Genomic DNA, 23,884 nt, shown 5'->3' on the forward strand with positions numbered 1-23,884 from the left:
TTCCTGAAAAAGGACTTTGGGACAAAGATGGGGAGGTTCTAGAACACAAACAAGAACCTGGACAGCATGGTCATTTTAACTGTCTGCATGCGCACAGCCAGTGACAGCGGCAACACATCCACCTTTTGAAATCTGCCTTCATTCCCTTCACCACCAGCCACGCCAAATTCAATTTCTGTAAGCGCGGCCAACTCTGCGGTACTTGGATTCCTAGATGTTGTAAACCCACCTCGCCATCAGGAACGGCATCTCCCCATACCTCCTCTCCTGCCCTATAGCATTAATCTGGAACACCTCACTCTTTCTCATGTCCAATTTGTATCCTGAAAACCGGCCTAATTCCCTCAAGATCCCCATGATCCTTTCAAAGCTGCCCACTGGGTCTGAAATTTATAGCACCAGATGGTTCGCATACAGCAAAACTCTGTGCTCTGCACCCTCCCGCTTAATCCCTTTCCAACTGTTCAACACCCTAAGTGCCAATGCCATTAGCTCTGTCGCCAAGGCAGAAAGCAACGAAAGAGCGGGCACCTCTGCCTCGTCCCCCGATGTAGCCGAGTACCTGGACCTCGTCCAGTTCATCCGCTCACCATCGTTGCCCTGTACCGCAGCCGAGCCCAGTTCACGAATCCCTGAACAAACCCAAACCAACCCAACACCTCCAAAGATCCCCCCCCGCTCCACCCGATCAAATGCCTTCTCCGCATCTGTTGCCACTACTACTGCTACCTCCTGCCCCTCTGAGAGCGTCATAATAACATTAAGCAACCTGTGCACATTCGCCGACAACTGCCGTACCTTTGCAAATCCTGTCATGTCCTCTCCCATCACCCCTGGCACAAACTCCTCTATCTGTGACGCCTATACCTTATCAACAACTTTGCATCAACATGAAACAGCGATATTGGGCAGTATGACTCTCATTGCTTTGGGTCCTCATCTTCATATTCGGGGAGATGGATGCCTGCGACAATGTTGGGGGTAACTGCACCCTATAGTTCACTTCATTGTATGTCCTCACTAGCAATGGCCCCAGCTCTGCACCAAACTTCTTATAAAACTCCACTGGGAATCCATCCGACCCCGGGCTGTCCCTGCCTGCTTGGCACCCACACCATCTACCCTATCCCTCAACCTGAGCAGGACCCCAGTCCATGCACCCTCTTCTCCTCCACCCTGGGTAACTCCAACATATCCAGGAACCATCTCATCTCCTCCTCCCCAGGTGGGGGCTCCGACTCGTACTGCCTCCTGTGGAAAACCTCATATACCCTGTTCACCTCCTCTGGGTCTGCCACCACCGTGCCCTTCTCATACCTCACCACACCAATCTCCCTTGCTGCTGCCTGCTTCCTCAGCTGGTCGGCCAGCATCCTACTCTCCTTTTCCCCATACTCTTGCGCAGCCCCTCTGGCCCTCCTCAAGTGCCCTACCGCCTTCCCTGTGAACGCTAACCCAAACTCCATCTTGAGCCTCTGTCTCTCCTTTAACAACCCCTCCTCAGGTGCCACAGCATACCTCCGATCCACCCTCAGAATCTCATCTACCAGCCTCGCCCTCTCCTCTTGCTCCACCTTGTCTCTAGGCGCCCAGATCAAAATAAATTCACCCCTAACTGCAGCCTTGAGTGCCTCCTACAGAGTGGAGGCCGTGACTCCCCCATATCATTCAGCTCCACATGGCCCTGAATGGAGGCCCTGACCTCACACACCCGTACATCTAACCTCCACTGCAGCCATTGGGTCTCCCCATGAACCACCCGCAAATCCACCCAGTGCGGCAAATGATCGGGAACCACAATCGGCGAGTAGTCAAGAGTCGGCCACCTCGAGAGAGGACTTCCGGTCAGCAAGCGGAGCGGTCGCAAGGAGAGGGGCTCCCTTAGCGGCGGAGAACAGGGAAGGGAAGGAAAAGGACCCCCCGCCCCCGGGGCGGAGTCCCCCCCCCCCCCAGCGCGGTCCCGGAATGGCATCTCCACCCCCCCCCCCCCCCCAAAACCGGCAGCGACCACCACGTGGCAGGGACAAAGGACTGGACAAAATCCTCTCTCTCTCCTGCGTGAGTGAGGAGAAAGGAAGGGGGAAAGTGGGGGGGGGGGGGGAAAAAAAGAAGAGGACTTTTATTTTTAAAAAGGAAACTGTTAAAGAGAAGGGGGGAGGGATATATATAATTTTCTCTCTTTTTACACCCACTCCCATCAAAGTAAGCCCACCTGAGAGGAGTTGCATAAAAGCGGGGGGGGGGGGGGGGGGGGGGGGGGGGGGGGGGGGGAAAGAGAGAAAATAATTAATAAACAGATAAATAAAATAAAAAAGGGGGAAAAGAAAAACAAGGGGAGAAGAAAAGATGAAAGGGAAGGGGGGGAAACAAACGTCAGAAGGGAGAGGGGGCACCATAAGCAGACGGGACAAAGGGCAAGCCAGCTCAGGCGAGCGGATTAGCACACGAAGCGGCGGGACGAATGTATCGCCGCAAAAAAAAGAGCCGGACAGACAGGTGCCCTCTCCCCCGGGGCTAGAGGGGGGGCTGGAATTGGAAGGCAGCCCTTACTGAGGTGGTGAGGGAGCAGCTGCAGGCAATCAAGGCAGAGGGGAAAGCAGACGCAGAGGCCGCAGTACAGGCAGCAGTGGCCAGTGCCATGTCAGGGGTGCAGCAGGTTCTGACCAGATTGGAGGAGAAAGTGGATGCCCAAGGGAAGAAACTGGAAGCTCAAGGGGAGAAACTGGAAGCCCATGAGGCAACCATTAAAGAGCTGGAGAAAGCAGCGACAGACATGAGCGACCGGGTCACGGCCATGGAGAGGGAAGTGGCGAGACTGGGCGCAACACAGGGGAGCCTGAAGGGCAGGGTAGAAGACCAGGAAAACAGCTCGAGAAGGCAAAATGTTAGGATAGTGGGCCTGCCAGAGGGGACCGAGGGTAGAAACCCCACAGCATACGTGGCTGCAATGCTGGGCGACTTAGTGGGGAAGAAAGCTTTCCCCACCCCACTGGAGTTGGACAGAGCACATCGGTCGCTGCGCCCGAAGCCCAAGGCAGGGGAACAACCGAGAGCAGTCATAGCCAAACTGCACCGGTACCGGGATAGGGAGACAATCCTGCGCTGGGCCAAGGAAAATAGAGCCCGCAAATGGGACGGGCACACCATCCGAATTTATGAAGCTCTTGGAGTGGATATATCTAAGAAACGGGCTGAGTTTAACAGAGCGAAAGCAGCTCTCTACAGGAGCAAAGTGCGTTTTGGTATGCTGTACCCAGCGGAACTCTGGGTCACATACCAAAACAAGGAATATTTCTTTACAGCCCCTGCTGAGGCGAATAGGTTCGTCGAGGAGCACGGGCTGGAAGAACACCAGGAGGGGTAGGGACGAGGGGCCCCTGGCAAGGAGCAACGACACGCCAACGGGTAGGATGGGGAAGAGCGGGCAGAAAACCGTAGAGGCCAGGTAGAGGAGAAGCGAGACAACAACCTCCGAGAGGGGAGCCACCGTACTAGCAGCAAAGCAGGGCCGCAGCGCACCCCCAACAGGGGGGACGGTGCCAGGCAGGGGAGGGGGGGGATCACACATCAAAGTCAGGAGAGCAAACGGGGGCAGGAATAGGGGATAGAGGGGCAAAGGAGGGGTATACAGGGGAGGAGGGTAGAGGGAGAGACCGGGGGGGGGGGGGGGCACACAGGGACGAGAGACCAGGGAGGGGAAAGGTAGGGACAAAAGAGGCCAGAAAAGGAACAGGGCTACAAAGTACCACAACCAAGGGCTCGGAACAAGGAACCGCTGCGAGCACCCACCCAGTACGGTCTGTGGGCAAAGGGGGCCCCCAGAGTGCAGGGGTCTACCCGCGTGGCGGACACACAGTGGACGGCCATGGCGGGTGCCCCTTGGGACAAGGGGAAACCCCGGAGCGCAGAGACCCGACCGCATGGGGAGAGCAGTGGTAGCGGCCATCCTGGACGGCCCCCTAACAAAGGGAAACCCCGGGGGGCAGGGGCTCGTCCACCAGACAAACATGGTTAATCCCACAGGAACGAGGGGGCAGAAGCCCCCCACCAGGATAATCGCCTGGAACGTAAGGGGACTTAACGGCCCAGTGAAGAGATCTAGAGTCCTCACCCACCTCAGAAACATGAGGGCCGACATAGTCTTCCTCCAAGAGACGCATCCGAGGGAGCAGGACCGACTGCGGGTAAGAAAGGGCTGGGTGGGACAAACCTACCATTCCTGCTATGGGACAAGGGCCAGGGGGGTGGCGATACTGATTGGCAAGAGGACAATGTTTAGGGCGACAAAGACGGTTGCAGAACCAGGGGGGCGGTATGTCATGGTCAGCGGGGCCCTGGATGGAGCGCCGGTAGTCCTAGTCGACGTGTACGCGCCCAACTGGGACGAAGCTTCATCAAAAAGACCATGGCAGAAATCCCGGACATAGCGACGCATCGACTAATCATGGGGGGGGGGACTTCAACTGTGTACAGGATCCAAAGACGGACAGATCAAACCCCAAAACAGGGAAAACCTCAAACATGGCAAGGGAACTCGGTCACTTTATGGAGCAGATGGGAGCTGTGGACCCCTGGAGGTTTCCCCACCCAGGGGAGAAAGAATTCTCCTTCTTCTCCCCAGTACACAGCGTGTTCACCAGAATTGACTTCTTTGTGGTGGGGAAAACGGTGCTTCCAGGGATAGACAAAGTGGAATACTCCGCAATTGTGATATCAGACCACGTCCCACACTACATGGACGTGCGGCTGGAGACGGGAAGGGCCCAGCGCCCCACATGGAGGTTGGACGGTGCCTTACTAGCTGACAAGGCCTTCAGCGAAAGGATAGCGCGGGCCATAGCGGAGTACACGGAGTACAACCAAAACGGGGAGGTATCATCCTCCACGTTCTGGGAAGCGCTTAAGGCCGTACTAAGAGGGGAAATCATTGCCTCCAAAGCGCAAAGAGATAGGGAGGAAAGGGTGGCTGGGCAGAAGCTGGTCGACTCCATACTGGAGGTAGACCGTAAATACTCCGAGGCCCCGACCGTAGAGCTCCTGGCGGAGAGAAAAGAACTACAAAGGAACTTTGACCTGCTCTCCACCAGGAAAGCAGTGCACCAACTCCGCCAGGCACGCGGGATCCTGTACGAACACGGAGACAAAGCCAGCCGTCTGTTGGCAAACCAGCTGAGAAAGCAGGCAGCCACCAGAGAAATTGCGCAAATCAGGGGTACCAGAGGCATGTTGGAAACAGAACCAGAGAGGATTAACAAAACTTTCAAGGCCTTCTACCAAGAGCTGTACATCTCAGAGCCCCCAACGGGGAAGGCTGGGATGAACCGGTTCCTTGATGGACTGGACATACCAGTCGTGGGAGAGGGCAGGAAACGGGACCTGGAAGCACCACTAGCACTAGGAGAGATCATGGACAGCATTAGCTCCATGCAGACGGGGAAGGCGCCGGGACCGGACGGATTCCCGGCGGACTTCTACAAAAAATTTGCGACAGCGCTGGCCCCGCACCTGCGGGAGATGTTCACAGACTCGCTAGCTCGGGGCACACTGCCACCCACGTTAGCACAGGCCTCAATCTCGCTGATACCTAAGAAAGACAAAGACCCAACGGAATGTAGGTCATACAGACCCATATCTCTGCTGAACGCAGACGCCAAAATACTGGCCAAAATCTTAGCCAAAAGGCTAGAAGACTGTGTACCTGAGGTGGTCACAGAGGACCAGACGGACTTCGTCAAAGGTAGACAGCTCACCTCGAACATCAGGCGCCTGCTGAACGTGATAATGACCCCCTCCGGGAAGAGAACACAAGAGGTGATCGTCTCCCTGGACGCAGAAAAGGCCTTCGACAGAGTCGAATGGAAATACCTCAGAGGTACTGGAGCGGTTCGGGCTTGGAACAGGGTTCACCCGCTTGGGTAAAGCTCCTATACAACGCTCCCATGGCGAGTGTACGGACCAACAATACCAACTCCCAATACTTCCAGCTGCACAGGGTCACCAGACAAGGATGCCCACTGTCCCCGCTGCTGTTCGCACTAGCAATCGAACCGCTAGCAATCGCTAGCTCAGGGCAGCAAAAAATTGGAGGGGGATCCGAAGGGGAGGCAGAGAGCACAGAGTCTCACTCTATGCAGATGATCTGCTCCTCTACATCTCGGACCCACAAAGCAGCATGGACGGAATCATCGCGCTCCTGAAAGAGTTTGGAGCCTTCTCGGGCTACAAACTCAACATGAGCGAGATCTTCCCAGTACACCAGCAAGGGGAGGGGCAGCACTAAAGGGGCTGCTGTTCAAACAAGCCCGACATAAATTCCGCTACCTGGGGATCCAAATAGCCCATGACTGGAAAGGGATCCACAAATGGAACCTCACCAGCCTGGCGGAGGAAGTAAAATAGGACCTGCAAAGATGGAACACACTCCGACTCTCCCTCACGGGGAGAGTCCAGACGATCAAAATGAACGTATTGCCCAGGTTCCTCTTCCTGTTTAGATCCATTTCGATCTACATCCCCAAGGCCGCCTTCAAAGTGCTGGACAAACTTATCATGGCGTTCGTATGGGGGGGGGGGGGGGGGGGGGGGGGGGGGTAAAAATGCTAGGATCCCAAAGAAGGTCCTACAAAAAACAAAATCCAGGGGGTGGCTAGCTCTCCCGAATCTACAATTCTACCACTGGGCGGCAACAGCCGAGCGAGTAAGGGGATGGATCCAGGAGCCAGAAGCCGAGTGGGTGCGTGCGGAGGAGGCCTCTTGCATGGGGACCTCCCTCCGGGCCCTCGCCACGGCAGCACTCCCATCCCCACCCAAAAAACACTCCAGCAGCCCAGTGGTGACAGCCACCCTCCAATCCTGGAACCAACTGCGGCAGCAATTTGGCCTGAACAAAATGTCGGACAAGGCTCCCATCTACAACAACCATAGGTTCACACCAGCACTGACTGACGTCACCTTCAAAAGGTGGAGACAGGACGGGGGGACACTGACAATCAGGGACCTATACACGGACGACAGGATCGCAACACTGGACGAACTGACAGAGAAATTTCGGATAGCTGTGGGGAACGAGCTGCGGTACCTCCAGCTCAAAAACTTCCTACAAAAGGAGACTAGGACCACGCCACGACAGACACTACTGGAAGACCTACTGGACGCAGGTATCCTAGAGAAAGGGAACTGTAGCGACTTGTATGACCGACTGATAGAAAGGGACGACACCGTACTGGACGCAACAAGAAGGAAATGGGAGGACGACCTGGGGATGGAGATAGGGTGGGGTCTCTGGAGTGAAGCAGTACATAGGGTCAACGCCACTTCCACGTGCGCAAGGCTCAGCCTGACGCAACTAAAAGTGGTACATAGAGCCCACTTAACAAGAAACCGTATGAGCAGGTTCTTCCCGGAGGTGGAGGACAGATGCGAACGGTGCCAAAGAGGCCTGGCCAACCACGCCCACATGTTCTGGTCTTGCCAGACTTGTGGAGTACTGGACAGCCTTCTTCGAGGCAATGTCCAAAGTGGTGGGGGTGAGGGTGGAGCCATGCCTGATAGTGGCGGTCTTCGGGGTTTCAGACCAGCCAGATTTATTCCTGGGGAGGAGGGCGGACGCCCTTGCCTTTGCCTCCCTGATCTCCCGCCGTAGAATCCTGTTTGGCTGGCGGTCAGCAGCACCGCCCAGAGCTGCAGACTGGCTGTCCGACCTCTCGGATTCTCTCCAAATGGAGAAAATCAAATTCGCCATCCGAGGGTCGGACGACGGTTTCCACAGAACGTGGGAGCCATTCATGCAATTGTTCCGGGAACTGTTTGTGGCCAACGAACAAGAGGAAGAATAGTCAGGTGGCCAAGAATCAGGGAAAATGGATGGGAATCGGGGGAAGGTTGCGGGGGGGGGGGGGGGGCTACGAGTTCGTTATGGGGGTTTGACGGCTAGCTAAGACCCAAAACCAAACTAAATAAATGCCAATAAACATGTGCCACGGCCATATTGGGGAATGTAAAATATGTATGCCAGCTAAAGGGGGGAGGCCACAGCTATTATTACGAAGATGCTTACCTGTAAATATATATGTAAATTTTTGCGTTTTTTTTCTCTCTCTCTAACAATTTGTAATTTGTTCAATATAAAACATGAAAACTGAATAAAAAACATTTATAAAAAAAAAAGAGTCGGCCACCTCTGCCAATAGCGCCTTATCCATCACAAAGAAATCGATCCAGGAGTACAACTGGTGCTCATGTGATGCCGACAGCGCCTTATCCATCACCAAGAAATCGATCCAGGATACACCAGGTGCACATGTGATGCCAACAGCGCCTTATCCATCACAAATAAATGGATCCAGGATTCACCAGGTGCAAATGTGATGCCAACAGCGCCTTATCCATCACAAAGAAATCGATCCAGGAGTACACCTGGTGTTCATGTGATGCCAACAGCGCCTTATCCATCACCAAGAAATCGATCCAGGATACACCAGGTGCACATGTGATGCCAACAGCGCCTTATCCATCACAGAGAAATCGATCCAGGAGTACACCCGGTGCAAATGTGAGCAGTACGAGAACTCCCCATGGCCTCCCAAACCTCCACGGGTCTGTCTGTCACCCGTACGATCACAAAATTCCTCAACTCCCCAGCTACTTCCGACACCCTCGACGACTTGGGACAAGTCCAGTCCACCCTCTGATCCAGGACTGTATTGAAATCTCCCCCCCCCCCCCCCCCCCCCCCCCCCCCCCCCCCCAATTGTCAGCTTATGCGCGTCCAGGTCCGAGATCCTCCCTAACACCCACCTCCTAAAGTCCAGGTTGACCCAATTCAGGACATAAACATTCACTAAGACTACCAGCATCTGTTCCAGTTTCCCGCAATAATCCCCACCTCAAGCGGCACTCTCTTCTTAGCGAACACCACCACGCTCGTTGGCTCCATGTGTAACCCAGAGTGGAACACCTGCCCCACCCATCCCTTTCTCTGCTTCGTCTGATCCCCCAATTTCTTATGCATCTTCTGCAAGAGCACAATGTCCACCTTCAAACTCCTCAAATGAGCAAAAACACGTGACCATTTAACCAGCCCATTCAATCCTCACACGTTCCACGTAACCAGCCTGGTTGAGGGACTCCCCGCCCCCCCTCCTGCTGGTCAGCCATAGCCCGTCCGTCCATTCATCTCACTTGTGGAAGGTGGCCTTTATCCGATTATCCCTGGCCCTCTTCTTGGCCAGCGCCCTATGCAGGTTGTGGTAAATCTGCAGCTCGCTCCCCTGATTTCTTGATCTGCCTTACCCATCTCAAGATCTCTTTATCCAAGAACTGATGCCACATCCCACCATCGTCCTCGGTGGCTTTCCCACCTGCGGCCTCCTCCTTGGTGCCCTTTGCGCCCGCTTCACCTTGAGGGGCCGGTCAAAGGCCCTTACCCCCATAAGTTTCTCCAACATGCTTGCCACAGACTTGGCCTACCCACTTTTGATTCCTTTGGGCATCCAGATGATGCACAGATTCTGCCTCCTGGAGCGGTTCTCAAGGTCCTCCACCTTCTCAGCCTTTTCTAACTGCTCAACACCATCCCCATCTCTGCCACCAAAGAGGCCAGCCGATCCTCGAGCTCCACCACTGACTCTTCCACCTTCTGGATCACCAGGCCATGAGCCTCCTGCCTCTGCTCCACCCTTTTGATCGCCGCCTTAAGTGGCTCCATCACCTTGGCCAAATCCTCTTAAGGCCTCCTTCCTCTCCTGCTAGAATTTGCCATTTAGAAACTCAACCAACTGTTCCGATGACCACCTGGAGAGCAGCCCCCTTGCCCTCTGCCATTTTCATCTGTGTCGCACTATAAAAACTTTCCTGCTCAATCTGCTCTCTCTTCCTTATGGCACTCCTCATCCGATGAGTCCCAATGCACCTGCCCCACCAGAGGAGTATTGCATCCCCTGGATACTCATGCACCTTTTGACCTCAAAACACCATACAATCCGAGTCGGGAAGGACCGAAAAAATCCACTTAAAGCGGGAACGACCAAATGTGCAACCGCTCTCACTCCATGGCTGCCACCAGAGCTGGTGGTTTGTTCATAAATGTGGGAGCATTGTACAGTAGTTTCACCCGCGATTTGAACTGTCTCAAACCGTTCCAGTTCCTCCATGCAACTCTTATCTCTGCATCCAGTGAGATGATCACCTCTGGTGTCTTCTCTCTGGGTGGGGTTGGCCGCATGCCCTTGACAAAGCCCGTCTGATCTTGCGCGACTACCTCTGGGATGCAGCTATCTCGCCGGGGCCTGCAGCAGGATTTTGGCATCTATGTTTAGGTGTGAGATGCACCTGTATGACCCACATTCTTGTTGGGTCTTTGTTCTTTTAAGGGATCAGCGATATTGAGGCCTCTGCCTGCAGTGGTGGCAGTGTACGCTTGATAATGAAGCAATGAACATCACCAGCAAGTACTGGGTCAGTGCAGGCGGCAATTATTTTGTAGCAGTCTTCCGGGAATCCATCCGGCACCGATACCTTCCCCGCCTGCATGGAGTTGGATATCTCCATGGCTTCCTGCAGTTCTAGTGGTGCTTACAGGCCGTGTCTCTTTTACTCCCCGACGATTGGCATGTCCACTTCATCGATGAACTCCCTCCGGGGGCTCGGAGGTGTTCAGCTCCCAGTAGAATGTTGCAAACGTTTTGTTAATCTCTGTCTCAGTTGGTGAGCCAGAGGTGCTGGCCTTGTCTCCCTGCTCATGAAAGGTCCCTTGTGTCTGGCAGATCTGGTGTACTGCTCTCCCATTAGGGAGCAGGTCAAATCCATTTGTAGTTTTTTTTTCCTGTCCGCCAGTAGTTCTACAGTCAGGACCATGGAGTACCGCAGTATGGAGTTGACCAACTGTTGCTTAGCCATCCTCTCCTTCCTGTCTCTGAAAGCCCATGCTATAATTTTCTCCTTTAGGCCAACAATGCCTCCTAGAATGTGGAGGGTGAGACCTCCCCATTCTGATTGCATGATACATAGCTGTCGATGGCTTTTGATAGCTTTTCAAGGCCCTCGTCCAGCCTCCAAGTGGGGGTTTGGGACAGGCTTCTCTCCAACCTCACATCTACGTAGTGTGGAGTGAGGTCGGAGTTTATTATTGCAGAGTATTCCACCCCTACCACCCCTGGAAACACCGATTTTCCCACTACAAAGAAATTAATCCACCCGTAGACCCTGCAACTTGGGAAAAGAAGGAAAACTCCCTCTCCCTAGGGAGTGTAAACCTGCATGGCTCACTGCTCCCACCTGTTTCATGAATGCGTTCTGTTCTTTTATCCGTGTTCGTTTTGTTTTTCTTTTCCCCGATTTTGAGGCTGCATTTGTCTATCCATGGGTCCTGTACACAGTTTCTATGTCGGATTTGTCGGGGATTTCTGCCATGGTTTTCTTTTATGAAGTCTGTGTCATCTCAGTTGGGTGTATACATATTTACAAGCACCACTTGTGCCCGTTCCAGGACACCACATACATACCATCCCCCTGGGTCTGTAGTCGTGAATGTCGCCTCTTATTGAACAGTATGGCCACCCCACCAGCCCTGTCCCGTAACACGCTTGCAATGTCTGTCCCACCCAGCTCTTCCTTGCCTTCAGTCAGTCCTTCTCCCTCGGGTGTCTCTTGGAGGAAGATTATGTCGGCCCTCAGGCATTTCAAATGGGCGAAGACTCTGGATCTTTCCATTGGGCCTTTGCGTCCCCTGACGTTCCAGGTGACTATTACCCCCTCCACTCCTGTGGGATAAGCCTTGTGGATGTGCACCTGCACCATGGGGTTTCCTATTGCTTGGGGTTCATCATACCCCCCCCCCAAAATAGTGTTGTACTCCCCTTCTTGCCAGGCATGCTTTCCCTGTCCAGAGCTGCGCCGCAGTCCCCCTCTCCACATACTTCCCTGTGCTCGTATGCTTGCTAGTGTGGTGGCTCCCTCTGTGATCGATCTCTCCATTCCGTGCCCACTGTGATTTACAACTTTTCTCCCTTCCCTTGGGACTTGCATTTGTGTGAAAGCGAGGCAACTTCATTTTGGTGGAGCTTGGCAATAACCCATGGTGGTTCTCCTGTTTCTGGCCTTTGCCGGAGTGACCTGTGGGCCCTGTCTTCATCTGGGTTGTTGGGGAAGCTTATGTCTGAGGCCAGCTTACCCAACATTTGAGGCACGTATTTGGTGAGGTTTCTCCCCTCAGGTAGACCCACAATTTGGAGTTTCTGACTGGTCCTCCACGTTCTCTGTGCCGCCACCAACCTTGCCACCTCTGCTTCCAATGAGGCGATCCAGTCGCCTTGGACGGTAACTGCTTTTTCGAGTTCCTGCACCATCGCCTCCCGTGCCTCCAATTGCCGCTCTGCCTTCTCCATCGCCTCTTTGAAGGAGGCCAAGGCATCTGTGACCGCCAATTTCACTGCCACCATTATCTCTTTTACAGCGTCCCTATGTTTAAGGAGCTCCTGTTAGGAGCTCCATTCATTGGCCTATTGGTGAGGAGGCCAGTATTGGCTCGCTCCACCATGTCCTGTCCACTCATTCAGTGTGTCCGCCGCCTCAACCTTCCTCACCTGGTTCTTGCTGATCTTATTGTCCTTTCTGCCCCTTTGCGGATTTGATGGTATATAGTGATGGTTTCAGGGAAGGATGGGGGAGGTTTGGTTGGCTTAGCGGTCGATTTTCGGGCTAAAAGTGCCTATTTCAAAGTTTCTCAGAGGAAAACCACCTGTGACCGCTCAGCACATCCCTGCCACCGGAAGTCCTCGTTAAAATCTATTTTTAACCACAGAAGCAGACTTCAAGCTGGAGAAACTAAATCCTAAATTTTGCAATGTGATATATTGTTTTATAGAAATTCTCTTTCAGCATATCCTTATTACAGAAATCATTTTGTAAAGTTTGATTTTTCTTCCAAGTACATTAATGTTCTGCCATAGTGTCATTGACCCGAAGCATTAATTATTCCTCTCGTAACAAATGTTCCCAGACATGCTGAGTATTCCCAACATTTTTTTGTTTTTATCACTCATTTTGGCACCGTATTACAGCAAGGGTCCTGAGTTCAATTCCAGCCTTGGGTGACTGTCTGTGTGGAGTTTGCACTTTGTCCCCATGTCTGTGTGGGTTTCCTCCGGGTGTTCCGGTTTCCTCCCACAGTCCAAAGATGTATAGGTTAAGTGGATTGGCCATGGTAAATTACCCCATTAAAATTCAAAAAGGTTAGGTGGGATTACTGGGATGGTGGAGGTGTGGGCCAAATGGCTTCCTTCTGTTCTATTTTAAGTGAACTTGTGGTTCTACACTATTCTGCGCAAGTATGTCACAATTTCTTTCAGAGCATTGGAGAATGAGTGTATGGTGGGGTTGAAAGGGTAGGATCAGGAACATAAAAAGCATTTTTAATGTGAAGGATATTAAGGAGGCTTTTGGAAGCAGGTAGGGAGCTAACAAAGGTGAGGCATTGAGAGATAGAGTTCTAGATGGCAGGGACAGTGGCTTAAGGAATGTCACCAGTGGTTGGGAATAAGACCTTGATCCCAGGAAACCTGCTGTGCTTGGTCAAGTTGGGATAATGGCTTGTTTGTTAGAGCATTGGATTCTTCTGTGGTTTCTAGATGATCTGTAGTTCATAGACGTTAGAAGCGGGGGAAAAAGGCTGACTATGTTTCGGAAGTGAAAATGAATGGCATTTGCAAATGCCAGTTGGATATGGGGAAGGGAACTGAACTGAACTTGTGGGTTAAGCAATATACTCCGCTTTACTCTAATGATGTTGAATCTGAATTGAAAGTTGAAGAGGAAGTAGAGACTGCAGAGTTCAGAAGATTTTTGTCAGAACCATAAAAGATGGCTTCCATTTTACAGACAGGAGGCTTTGTGAAATTTTGGCCTATCCAAATTTAATGTCCAATTAGTAGCTGGAAATAAAAACAGAAAATGCTGGATAAACTCTGTAGATCTGGCAACATATGTGGAGAGAGAGAAACAGAGTTAACCTTTTGGAGGCCATATGATTAACTGTTAACATTTCAAGTATTTGAGAAATTGGAAATCCTAGTTTTTGGGGAAGATGGTGAGGTAAGTTTTGGTGTTGTAGCAAAAGCGTGTAAATCCTCAATTCTAGATAATGTTGTTTACTGCCTTTTATGTAGTCCACTTTTTTTGTTTAATCTACACTCTCTCAGTTTCTTAAATGTACCTTGTCTTGGATACTTCTGAAAATGCTTTCTTAATGATCCTAATGATTGGCCAGATGTACTGCAGCGGTATCCGCTTGCATTGTTTTCTTCCACTATTTAGAGAAAAGTAAATGCAGTTCAGAGCATCTGTTATATTTGTTGTCATTCAGATTGTTCTGATGTGACATCTTGTCTAGAATTCCATTTTAAATTATTGTAAATCAATTAAATTTAAACCTGAATGATTCTTGGTAGTAATAACTGAAAGTTAATACATTTTATACACGCAGTTTGATATATGTTGTCACATTCGGTCTTTTTAAAATCATATATTAAGGGGCTGTTTAGCACAGGGCTAAATCGCTGGCTTTGAAAGCAGACCAAGCAGGCCAGCAGCACGGTTCGATTCCCGGAACAGCCTCCCCGAACAGGTGCCGGAATGTGGCGACTAGGGGCTTTTCACAGTAACTTCATTTGAAGCCTACTCGTGACAATAAGCGATTTTCATTTCATATATGTCAACATTTTAGTAGCTGAGCATGTTAATATTTAACATAAAACAATCATTTAATGCAGAACATCATTAGCCTTGATTTCATACCTGGAAAGTTTTTAGAGGAATATAATTCCAGTATTAACAAATAAGAATCAGAATCTTTAATGTATTTATCAAATGTCATTTTTTTTTTAAAGATTATGTCCAGTGCCCATATTGCCAGAGACGTTTCAATGAGAATGCTGCAGACAGACACATTTCTTTCTGCAAAGAGCAGGCTGCACGTATTGCCAATCCTAAACCTGGTATCAAAGGGAAACTAACCACTACAACACAGGTAAAACACCAATGAACTGTTGTTTACTGGTGATACAATTTCTTGTGGTATATTTTGGGAATGCTTATTTGGGTAGTGCATACAGAGTTGCCAATGGTTTGAATTTAACGGTCAGTGCTCACTGTCCATTTCACTTCTACTTGCCAGCAAAGTAGTTTCTATACTAAAATTTGCTGTTACCAGATTGTCTAGCATCATGGTGTAGTCTGCAGGATATCTCTGATTTGTGTTATCAAAATGTCTCTTTAACCAACCACATTGAAGAATCTTTATTGAGACATGGAGTCTAAACCCTGATATAAGTTATATTTGACTTGTAAAATCACGTCCTGAAAGCAATATAGAAGGATAGAAAGATTGAGAGGCACGTGATCTCCAACAATCATCTGTAGTTGTGGGAAACTATAGTGGTTCAATGAAGAATGCAGGAGAGCATTCCAGGAGGAGCACCGTATGTACCTAAAAATGAGGTGTCAACCTGGTGAAGTTAGAATGCAGGACTACTTACAGTCCACAGAGAAAGCAACATGTGATAAACAGAGCTAAGTAATTCCACAACCAATGAAGCAGGTTAAAGCTTTGAATTTCTGCCACATCCAGTCATGAATGGCTATGGGCAATTAAACATCAAACTGGAGGAAGAGGCTCCACAAATGTCCCCATCGTCAATGAGTGGAACACAGCATATCCGTGCAAAAGACAAACATTTGCAAACGTCTTCAGCCAAAAGTGCCAAGTGGGTGATCCATCTCGGCCTCTTCCTGAGGTCCCCACAGATGTCAGCCTTGAGCCATTTTGATTTGCTCCCCGTGATCCCAAGATAACTGGATCTTATGGGCACTAACGACACTGGCAGTAGCACTGAAGACATGTGCTCCAGAGTTAGCTGCGCCTCCAGCCAAGCTGTTCCAGTACTGGCATCTATCCTACAATTTCCGATACACTTCACTGGCTGGAGTCATACCTAGCACAAATGAAAATGGTTGTGGCTATTGGAGGTCAATCATTTCAGTCCCAGGACATAGCTGAAGAAGTTTCTCAGGGTCGTCTCCCTGACCCGACCATCTTCAGTTGCTTCATCAACGATTAAACCACCTCCCCTTCACATTCAATGCATTACCATTGCTGAATTCCCCACTACCAATATCCTGGGGTGACGGTGACTAGAAACTGAACTAGAGCAGCCCTATAAATACAATGGCTACAAGAGCAGGTCCGAGACTGGGCATTCTGCGGCAAACAACTTATTCCCTGACTCCACAAAGTCTTTAGCCATCTACGAGCCACAACTCTGGAATGTGATCGAATACTCTCCAATAGCTTTGCTGAGTGCAACTCCAATAACGCTCAAGAAGCTTGATACCATTCAGGATAAAGCAGCCTGCTTAATTGGCATCCCATCTACCACCTTAAACATCAATTTCCTCCACCACAGGCACACAGTGACCGCATCTTCTAAACCCATGGGGCTGAATTCTCCATTCTGAGACTCAAGTGTTGCTGCCAACAGAGAATCCGTGGACTTCACGACGAAAAAATCAGCGCCACACCGATTCCGCTAATATTTAAGGGGCCAGCACCGGTGCTGCATGGAACATAATCGGGTCTAATGAAAAACGGTGTGGGATTGGCCGTGTCTGTGATTGACACTCAGGAGGCTGATAAGCTGCAGCCGCATATAAACCATTCTCTCCCCTCCCCACACACACCATCCCAGCCAACAAGAAGACTGTAAGGAGAGCGGGCACAGAGCTCGAGACCCTCCTGGACGCCATGGAGGAGAGGCAGTTGACCCTGTACCCCGGCCCGGGACAGAGGCTGCCAGGCACTGTTTGTCGTGCCTGGGCGCAGGTGGCAAAGGCGGTCAGTGCCTTGGGCAACAACGCCCACACTGGCCAGCAGTGTTGATAAAAACTGCACAATCCCCTCCGGGGAGCCAGGGTGAGTAGGCAGCACTGTGCCCCTGGCACTAACCTCTTTTCCCCCCTCCCCCTAGGGGAGGGCTGAACCCCCTACCCTGCCCCACATGCCAGCACCCATACCAGCCGCCATGGCCGGGTGCCCTGGCCACTGCTACCCACCTGCATGTGTCGGATTGTGTAACATTGTTTCCTGTGTTTCTCTTCCCCTCCCCCAGACGAAGGCCGCACACACCGCCGGGAGTGGGAGAAGACAGGAGGGAGGCGTATTGTCTTGTGTCTTGCAGGACCTGTTCGGGATGGGGCGGGTCCATCTGATGTCCCCCGTCCCCAGCCAGCGCCACAGCCGGAGGCCCCCGCCCATGAGCCGAGCAGTGATGGGAGCAGCTTGGGAACCAGCCTTCTGCTCTAGAGACCCTGGTCGGAGCTCTGTTCAGAAGACGAAAGTGATTTTCCCGTACCAGCCTCCCCGGACAGGTGCCGGAATGTGGCGACTAGGGGCTTTTCACAGTAACTTCATTGAAGCCTACTCGTGACAATAGCGATTTTCATTTCATTTTCTACCACAGCTGTCTGCAACACCCTCCAGTATCTCAGTGACACTCGCCTTGGTTGGCCATGTTAGTGGAGAGGCTCTTGGGACACCAACTGGTGCGCGCCATACAGTTGACCCGATACAGCGGGTGGAGGTAGGAACACCCGAGGGGGGCAGATGGTCGTAGGGGCATGTCCAAGGCCTGGGGCATTCTGAGCAGGTGCTGGCCAAGACCCAGGACAGTGTTGCCACCTCACAAGCCACTATGTCCCAGAGCGACCTGGAACTTGCTGCGGCGCTTCTTGGTGTGGCCCAGTCACAGCAGGCCATGGCTGGGAACGTCGGCGGCATTGCCCAGGTGTTGGCTGATATGGCGCACACTCAGAGGGAGGTGGCTGAGTCCCAGAGGGAGATGGCGCGGTCACTGGCTGGTGACACCGATCCAGAAGGTGGTGGCACAGTCGCAGCATGATGTGGGGCAGTCCCAGACTGGGATGGTCCACTCCCTGTGTTCCATGGCCCCAAGAATGGGCCTCAGAAGAATGGGCCCCAGAAGCTCGTCAAGACCAGAGCAGGTCTCCAGAACTGACGGGGGAACCTCAGGGGATAGCTCCCCTTGCACAAACCTGTATATATTTGTTCACAAACAGCTATTACCACTGTTACAACCTGGCTCGGTGTTCTGTCTGCTGTAGCCACCTGGAGTGGCCATGTCCCGATTCCAAAATGGACACTCGCAAAGAGTACAGGGAAATTGGACAGTACTAAGAAAACAAGCAGGTGCAAGGTTTGCTTGTGGATTGGAACTTGCAGATCCCAGACAGAATTCATACTACAAGCCATTAGCATAGTAATGAGCTATCTCCGGGGACAAAAGAGAAACATTTAAGCAATCGGTACCAGGGCAGACTCCCTGGCGCCAGTGGAGACTAAAACAAAGGCAGGACAACGGTTACCTAGGGCCCGCCCAACGATTGAGCTACGACCCCTTTTTATTGGAGAGAATCAATACAAATGATTGGGACATGGTCGAATTAATTGGGGCCAAGTTCAGGAACCACCCAGAAGGGCGCACAACCCTTTGGGGTATAAAGAGGAATCCCCAAAGACAGCTCTTCTTCTTCACCTTCACCTTGGCCTTTGGCTCTCAGCGACGAGAGGCCCGCCAAGCACCAGCCAAGTAAGTCTAAGGTCAACGTACGTTCCGAGTAAGGCGCTCCTAGCTACTATTCTATACCAGTTCGAAGCCAGCAGTATCAGAACCGGACAAAGGTCATTGTTCCTCTGACTGAGTGGGCGCCCGAAGCTAAGTATAGGCTTTTAGTCGTAGTTGTAGTTTAATGAGTAGAGTTTGTGCATGAGTAATAATTGACTATGTAAATAAATGTGCATTGATTTCAAACATACTAACTGGTGTATTGAGTCATTGATCATTATTCGGTTTTGAACCTTTGGGTGGTATCAGAAAGATACCTGGCGACTCTTGAGCAAAGGTAATAAAAACAGAGATAATTAAGGAAAGCATAATGAGCAGCACTGCTTGGTGTGAGGGGTGGATTGAGCTGGGCAGCGGGGGGGGGGGGGTTGAGGGCAAAATGGGTGGGCATTGGGGGGGCAGGGGAATGGTGCGGACCTTGTGGGTGACCCGTGCCCCACCGCTGACTGTCTTATGTCCCCCCTCCCCTGCTGGCAGTCCTCCACCACCGTCACCTGTGATGGAATGGCCAGCTTTCATGCCGGGATCACCCAGGTGGACGGTGGAAAGTGTTACCGTGGGCAGGACTCAGTCATTGGTATACGATGCGGAGCACAGAGCTCGGGATGTCATCATCCTCCATCCCATGGGCCAGACCCGCTATTACTGCCAGTCCAGGTCCCCCATCCCGTTGTGCGGCAGGTATGTATCACAGAAGGGGTTGAAGGTGCGGGTGTGGCTGGGGTCAGGCGTCTTGGGGGGTGGGGTTGGGATGCAGTGTTCGTGCCCCGGGGATCAGAGCAGCCCGTGCGCATTGGCCCTGGCGCACACATCATGCAGCCTCACGTGCCTGCCTGTGCTCCATGTCCTGCCCTCCCCCGCATCCTCCTCTTTGGACGAGGCCTGATGTTCATCCTCCTCCTCCAGCACATCGCCCCTCTGCTGTGCGATGTGTAGGACGCAGCAGGCCGCCACGATGCGGGCGACCATCTCGGCATCATACTGGAGGTCCCCTCCAGAGCATACCAGGCACCAGAATCGCATCTTCAGGAGGTTGAAGCACCCTTCGATCATGCCCCTGGTCGCTGTATGGGCGTCTTTGTAGCGGATCTACCTGTCGGTCTGTGGCCTTCAGATAGGGGCTATCAGCCATGACTGCAGTGGATAACCCCTGTCAACCAGGAACCAACCCCTTAGCTGGGGATTGCGTCTCAAAAATGTCAGACCGTCTGGTGTGCCAGGATGCCCCGGTATCGGGTGCAGACGTGTATGATGTGCAGCTGATGGTCACATATCAGCTGCACATTCATCGAGCGGAAGCTTGTGCAGAGCGGCCTGTTATCCGCCGATGCCCATAGGCGGCATGCATCCCGTCGACCACCCCCTGGACTTGGGGCATCCCAGCGAGGGTGGCGAACCCCGCTGCCCGGGCATCGTGGTGGGCTCGGTCCACATCGAAGTAGATGCATTGATCCACCTGGGCATATAAGGCTTCCTTGACGGCATGGATCCACCTGTGCACCGAGGTCTGTAAAGGTTCAGGGTGACCATCACCTTGATGGCCACGGAGCGGGTGTTCTCCCCCCATACCCTCGCGGTGCCAAGTGTGCTCATTTCTGGCAGATACGTTACACTGTCTCCCTGTGTCATGTGAGAGTCCCTTTTAATAAAAGTGTGTTTTATCAAATGGCTGGAGTGATGTCATTGTGTGGGTGGAGCTGGAATGTGATTCTGCTTTTTACTTTCGTTTTGAGCTGGAAGCTCTTTTTGGCTCTTAGTTTTGCTTTCAGTTGGAGAGCTGCATTCAAACAAGAAGGTGTATGTCTTCCTTTCCTTTCGTTCTGCTAGGGCTATTTTTCCCTCATTTTCGTATTCAAGCTGCTTTAATTCTTTTTCATGTTCCAGTTGTTTAATCTGTAACCTAATTTTTGCATACAATTTTTGTATCTCAGGCAAGTTTAAATGCTCAGCTACTGTCGTCAGTGCCTGTTCTTTTCATGTGCTGTCAGGTAACACTAACTGCAATGTTTTTACCAAATCTAAAAGCCTTTTTTTAGTCTCCGTTCGTAAGGTACCATCTGTGATCTTCTCCACCCCCAAAAACTTCCGAGCTTCTGAAAGAGCCATTGTCCACAACACACTCCCTACTTAAACTGGAATACCACACCTGAAAAGTAAACACAAATATGCTCACCCCTCACTGTCTTTAAGTTCACTAAGCCAACCCAATCATGGAAGATAGACTTTTACCCCATGAACCCCCAATTTATTATGGGCTAGGGTTTAGAGAACACCAAAGTTTATCACGGAGTTCACCTGACCCACAACTTTTAATAGATTTTGGTTATGGGGAGCACAAGGGCCCACTTTAGAGGTGTGATGTAACAACAATGTTTAAAACAAAACAATGTTTATTCTATGAATCCAGTTAACATTTTGTAAACACGTAGTAAACATCTCATCAACCACCAACACTGACGACCCCCCAAAAAACTACTGTATTCTACAGGTAACCCTTAGTAACTGTCCTAACAACATCCATAAGTCAAAAAAAAACTTTTCACAAAGACAGGTTTGAATTCTCTACAGAAACAAGTATTACTTTGAAATCATCAAGTGATCTGGAGACGTTCTCTAGATATACACCTTCTTGTTTGAATGCAGCGCTCCAACTGAAATCGAAACTAAAACAGAGAGCCAGAAAGAGCTGCTAGCACAAAACGGAAGTAAAAAGCAGAATCTCATTCCAGTTCCACCCACACAATGACATCACTGCAGCCGTTTGATAAAACACACTTTTCTTAAAGGGGCGTTCACATGACACCCTGCTCAGCCGGAGTTTCGACGGCATGCCCGGTCTGGCAGGTCTTCGAATGATTGGTGGTGCCAGTACACACGAGGCCTCATGCGGCACCTCCTTGGCATCTCCTCCTTGGCCAGTTGGGCATCCAGCTGTCCACCCTGGGCGGTTGCCACCTGCCTCTCTGCTGCCCGTTCCGCTGCTGCAGCTTCCTCCTCCCGCTTGTACAGTCGCAGGGCATCCCCCAGGGCTGCAGCGACTCACAGAAGGCTACCATTGCTGATTGATTGAATTTCAATATCCATTGTCTGCAAGGGAAAGGCTAACATGCTAGCATGGTGCAACCCTGTGCCAAAAGAGGTCCACCTGGCTACACAGCGGCCCTGACTAGCACTGCGGGATCTGCCCCCGCGTCGTCGTCTTTCTCCCCCCCCCCCCCCCCCCCCCCCCCCCACCGTTCTCCCAATCCCCTCGCACGTCTGTGCCCGGCACTATGGGGGCCTCTGGCCATGATGCCCGTCCCTGATGCCAGATGTACCGTTGGCTGGCACTGCCCTCGCCAGTTGCCCTGTGTGCGGTAGTAAGATGGCTGCCGTAATGGCGGGCCCCGCCTGAGTCCCTTTTTGGGGGCACCCCAACCACTCAACCTGTTCTTCCCCCAACCCTGGTGGCAAGGCCTACTCAACGCCAGCCATCACGGCCAGTGTCCGGGCCAGCAGCTTGCAGTCACTCCTCTCCGGGTCCTGCCTCCTCTCTCTTTCCCTTAGCAGCCACCATGCCAGTTTCAGAATTTTTAAAAGCAAAAGTTAACCATGCCGTCGGGAACTCTGCCCAGCGGAGGTGTAGAATCGGCCAGGCCCCGGAGAATACTGTGTTGGGCCCGCTAATGATATGCAAACGGTGTTTACTGTGCGAAGTGAAACGCATGCCATCGTTTTTGAGGTGACCCTCCCCAAAGGCATCACGATATGGCCTCATATCATCGCCTGCCACGATTTTGCCATTGGAAGGTATTCTCCGCCTAATCGCATTTCCCGATTTTGGCGTCGGCTACAGAGAATCCCGCCCATGACCTTTACCGCCCCGTAGGTGTATGTAAATTCTCCTCCAGGCCACTCCGCATCCTGACTTGCAACTGGATTGCTGTTAAGTTACTTTTGCTCAGTCAGAATCCTGGAACTCCTTACCAAACAGCACTGTTGGTGTACTACATTATGTGGGCTGCAGGCGTTCAAGGAGGCGAATCACCACCACCTCTGAAGAGCAATTGGGGATGGCAACAAATGCTGATCTAGCTTAAAATGTTCCACATCCTGTGAAAGAATAAATAAAACATTAGGAAGACCTAGACAGCTGTTCAATGTTGAAGTGATTCTTAAATTTCCTATAGCAAGCCATCACAAGCATCCCTTGCAGTCAGCAACAGGTTGGTACTCCTCTTCCTGCTGCTGCTCATCTGCCTGTGTCCCGCTATTACAATTTGACACTTTTCTCCTCTATGGCCTCTGTGTGAAGACGTTTCTTTGTAAGACAAATATTTTCTACAACAGACAACTTCTCACTTCTAATCTTGAACCCAAGCCAGACTATATTGAATTTTGGTCTGGCATCTGCTTCTGGATTCTCTGGACTGCCAGCTGCGTTTTCCTGACTGCGCCTCTCTGGCAGTGGGATTCTCTCTTCCCGCCACCTGCCAATGGAATTCCCATTGTGGCCAACCATGCTGCTGGGAAACCCACGGACATGGGTGCGCTGCCAGTGCAATGGAGAATACCACTGCTGATGTTTTCCTCAGGAGTGACCACTTCAATTTACATTTGCCGTTGTGACAGAATGGACTTTGTAATAGTGATGCTAGTTGGTGGTCTCCAAAAATGGTCAGTGTCATAAGTAATTATTCTAATTCATTTGACTTTTTGCATTTCCTTCTCTTGCCTCATAAAATATAAATCCAGTGCAATTTCCAATGAAAATCCAGTGTAAATAATTAAAAAAGAGATGGATCATGTTTAAACATTTTGAGTGTACCAGGTGTAGCCCTTTAAATTTACTCTAATTTGGGCTATCGTATTTTTAACTTGGGCTATCATAATGGAAAATGTAATATATCGCTATCTTGGTCTGCTTATCAGCAGTGGTCTTCAGTTTTGGTCACTGAGATACAAAGGAAATATTCAGAACCTATAGTTGGTGTAGGAAAGTGCTTTGTGACTGACCTCTTGTGTCAAGCCATCAAGTATATGGAGAAAGACAGAATAAACTGAGCCTCTTTAGCTGTGAAAGAAGTTGATTCAGATGGGGCGTTTATCAAAATATACAAACCATTAAATAGTCTAGATGAAATAAATCAAGAACCCTCATTCTGGAATTCCAGATGTTTGATTATTGATGCACAGGTTCAGATTCTCGAAAG

The 23,884-nt window shown here is 51.1% G+C and overlaps 1 protein-coding gene across 1 annotated transcript in view; it reads left to right on the forward strand.

The window, feature by feature from the left end:
• The window catches only part of zc2hc1a (zinc finger, C2HC-type containing 1A), a 111,826-nt gene that overhangs the window by 61,957 nt on the left and 25,985 nt on the right, over positions 1 to 23,884 (forward strand). The window contains exon 5 of the mRNA XM_038809669.1: positions 14,883 to 15,022. Coding sequence (XP_038665597.1) covers positions 14,883 to 15,022 — 140 coding nt within the window. The remainder of the gene's footprint in view (positions 1 to 14,882; positions 15,023 to 23,884) is intronic.

The sequence above is a fragment of the Scyliorhinus canicula genome, chromosome 10 (assembly GCF_902713615.1).
Source record: "Scyliorhinus canicula chromosome 10, sScyCan1.1, whole genome shotgun sequence".
NCBI lineage: Eukaryota > Metazoa > Chordata > Chondrichthyes > Carcharhiniformes > Scyliorhinidae > Scyliorhinus > Scyliorhinus canicula.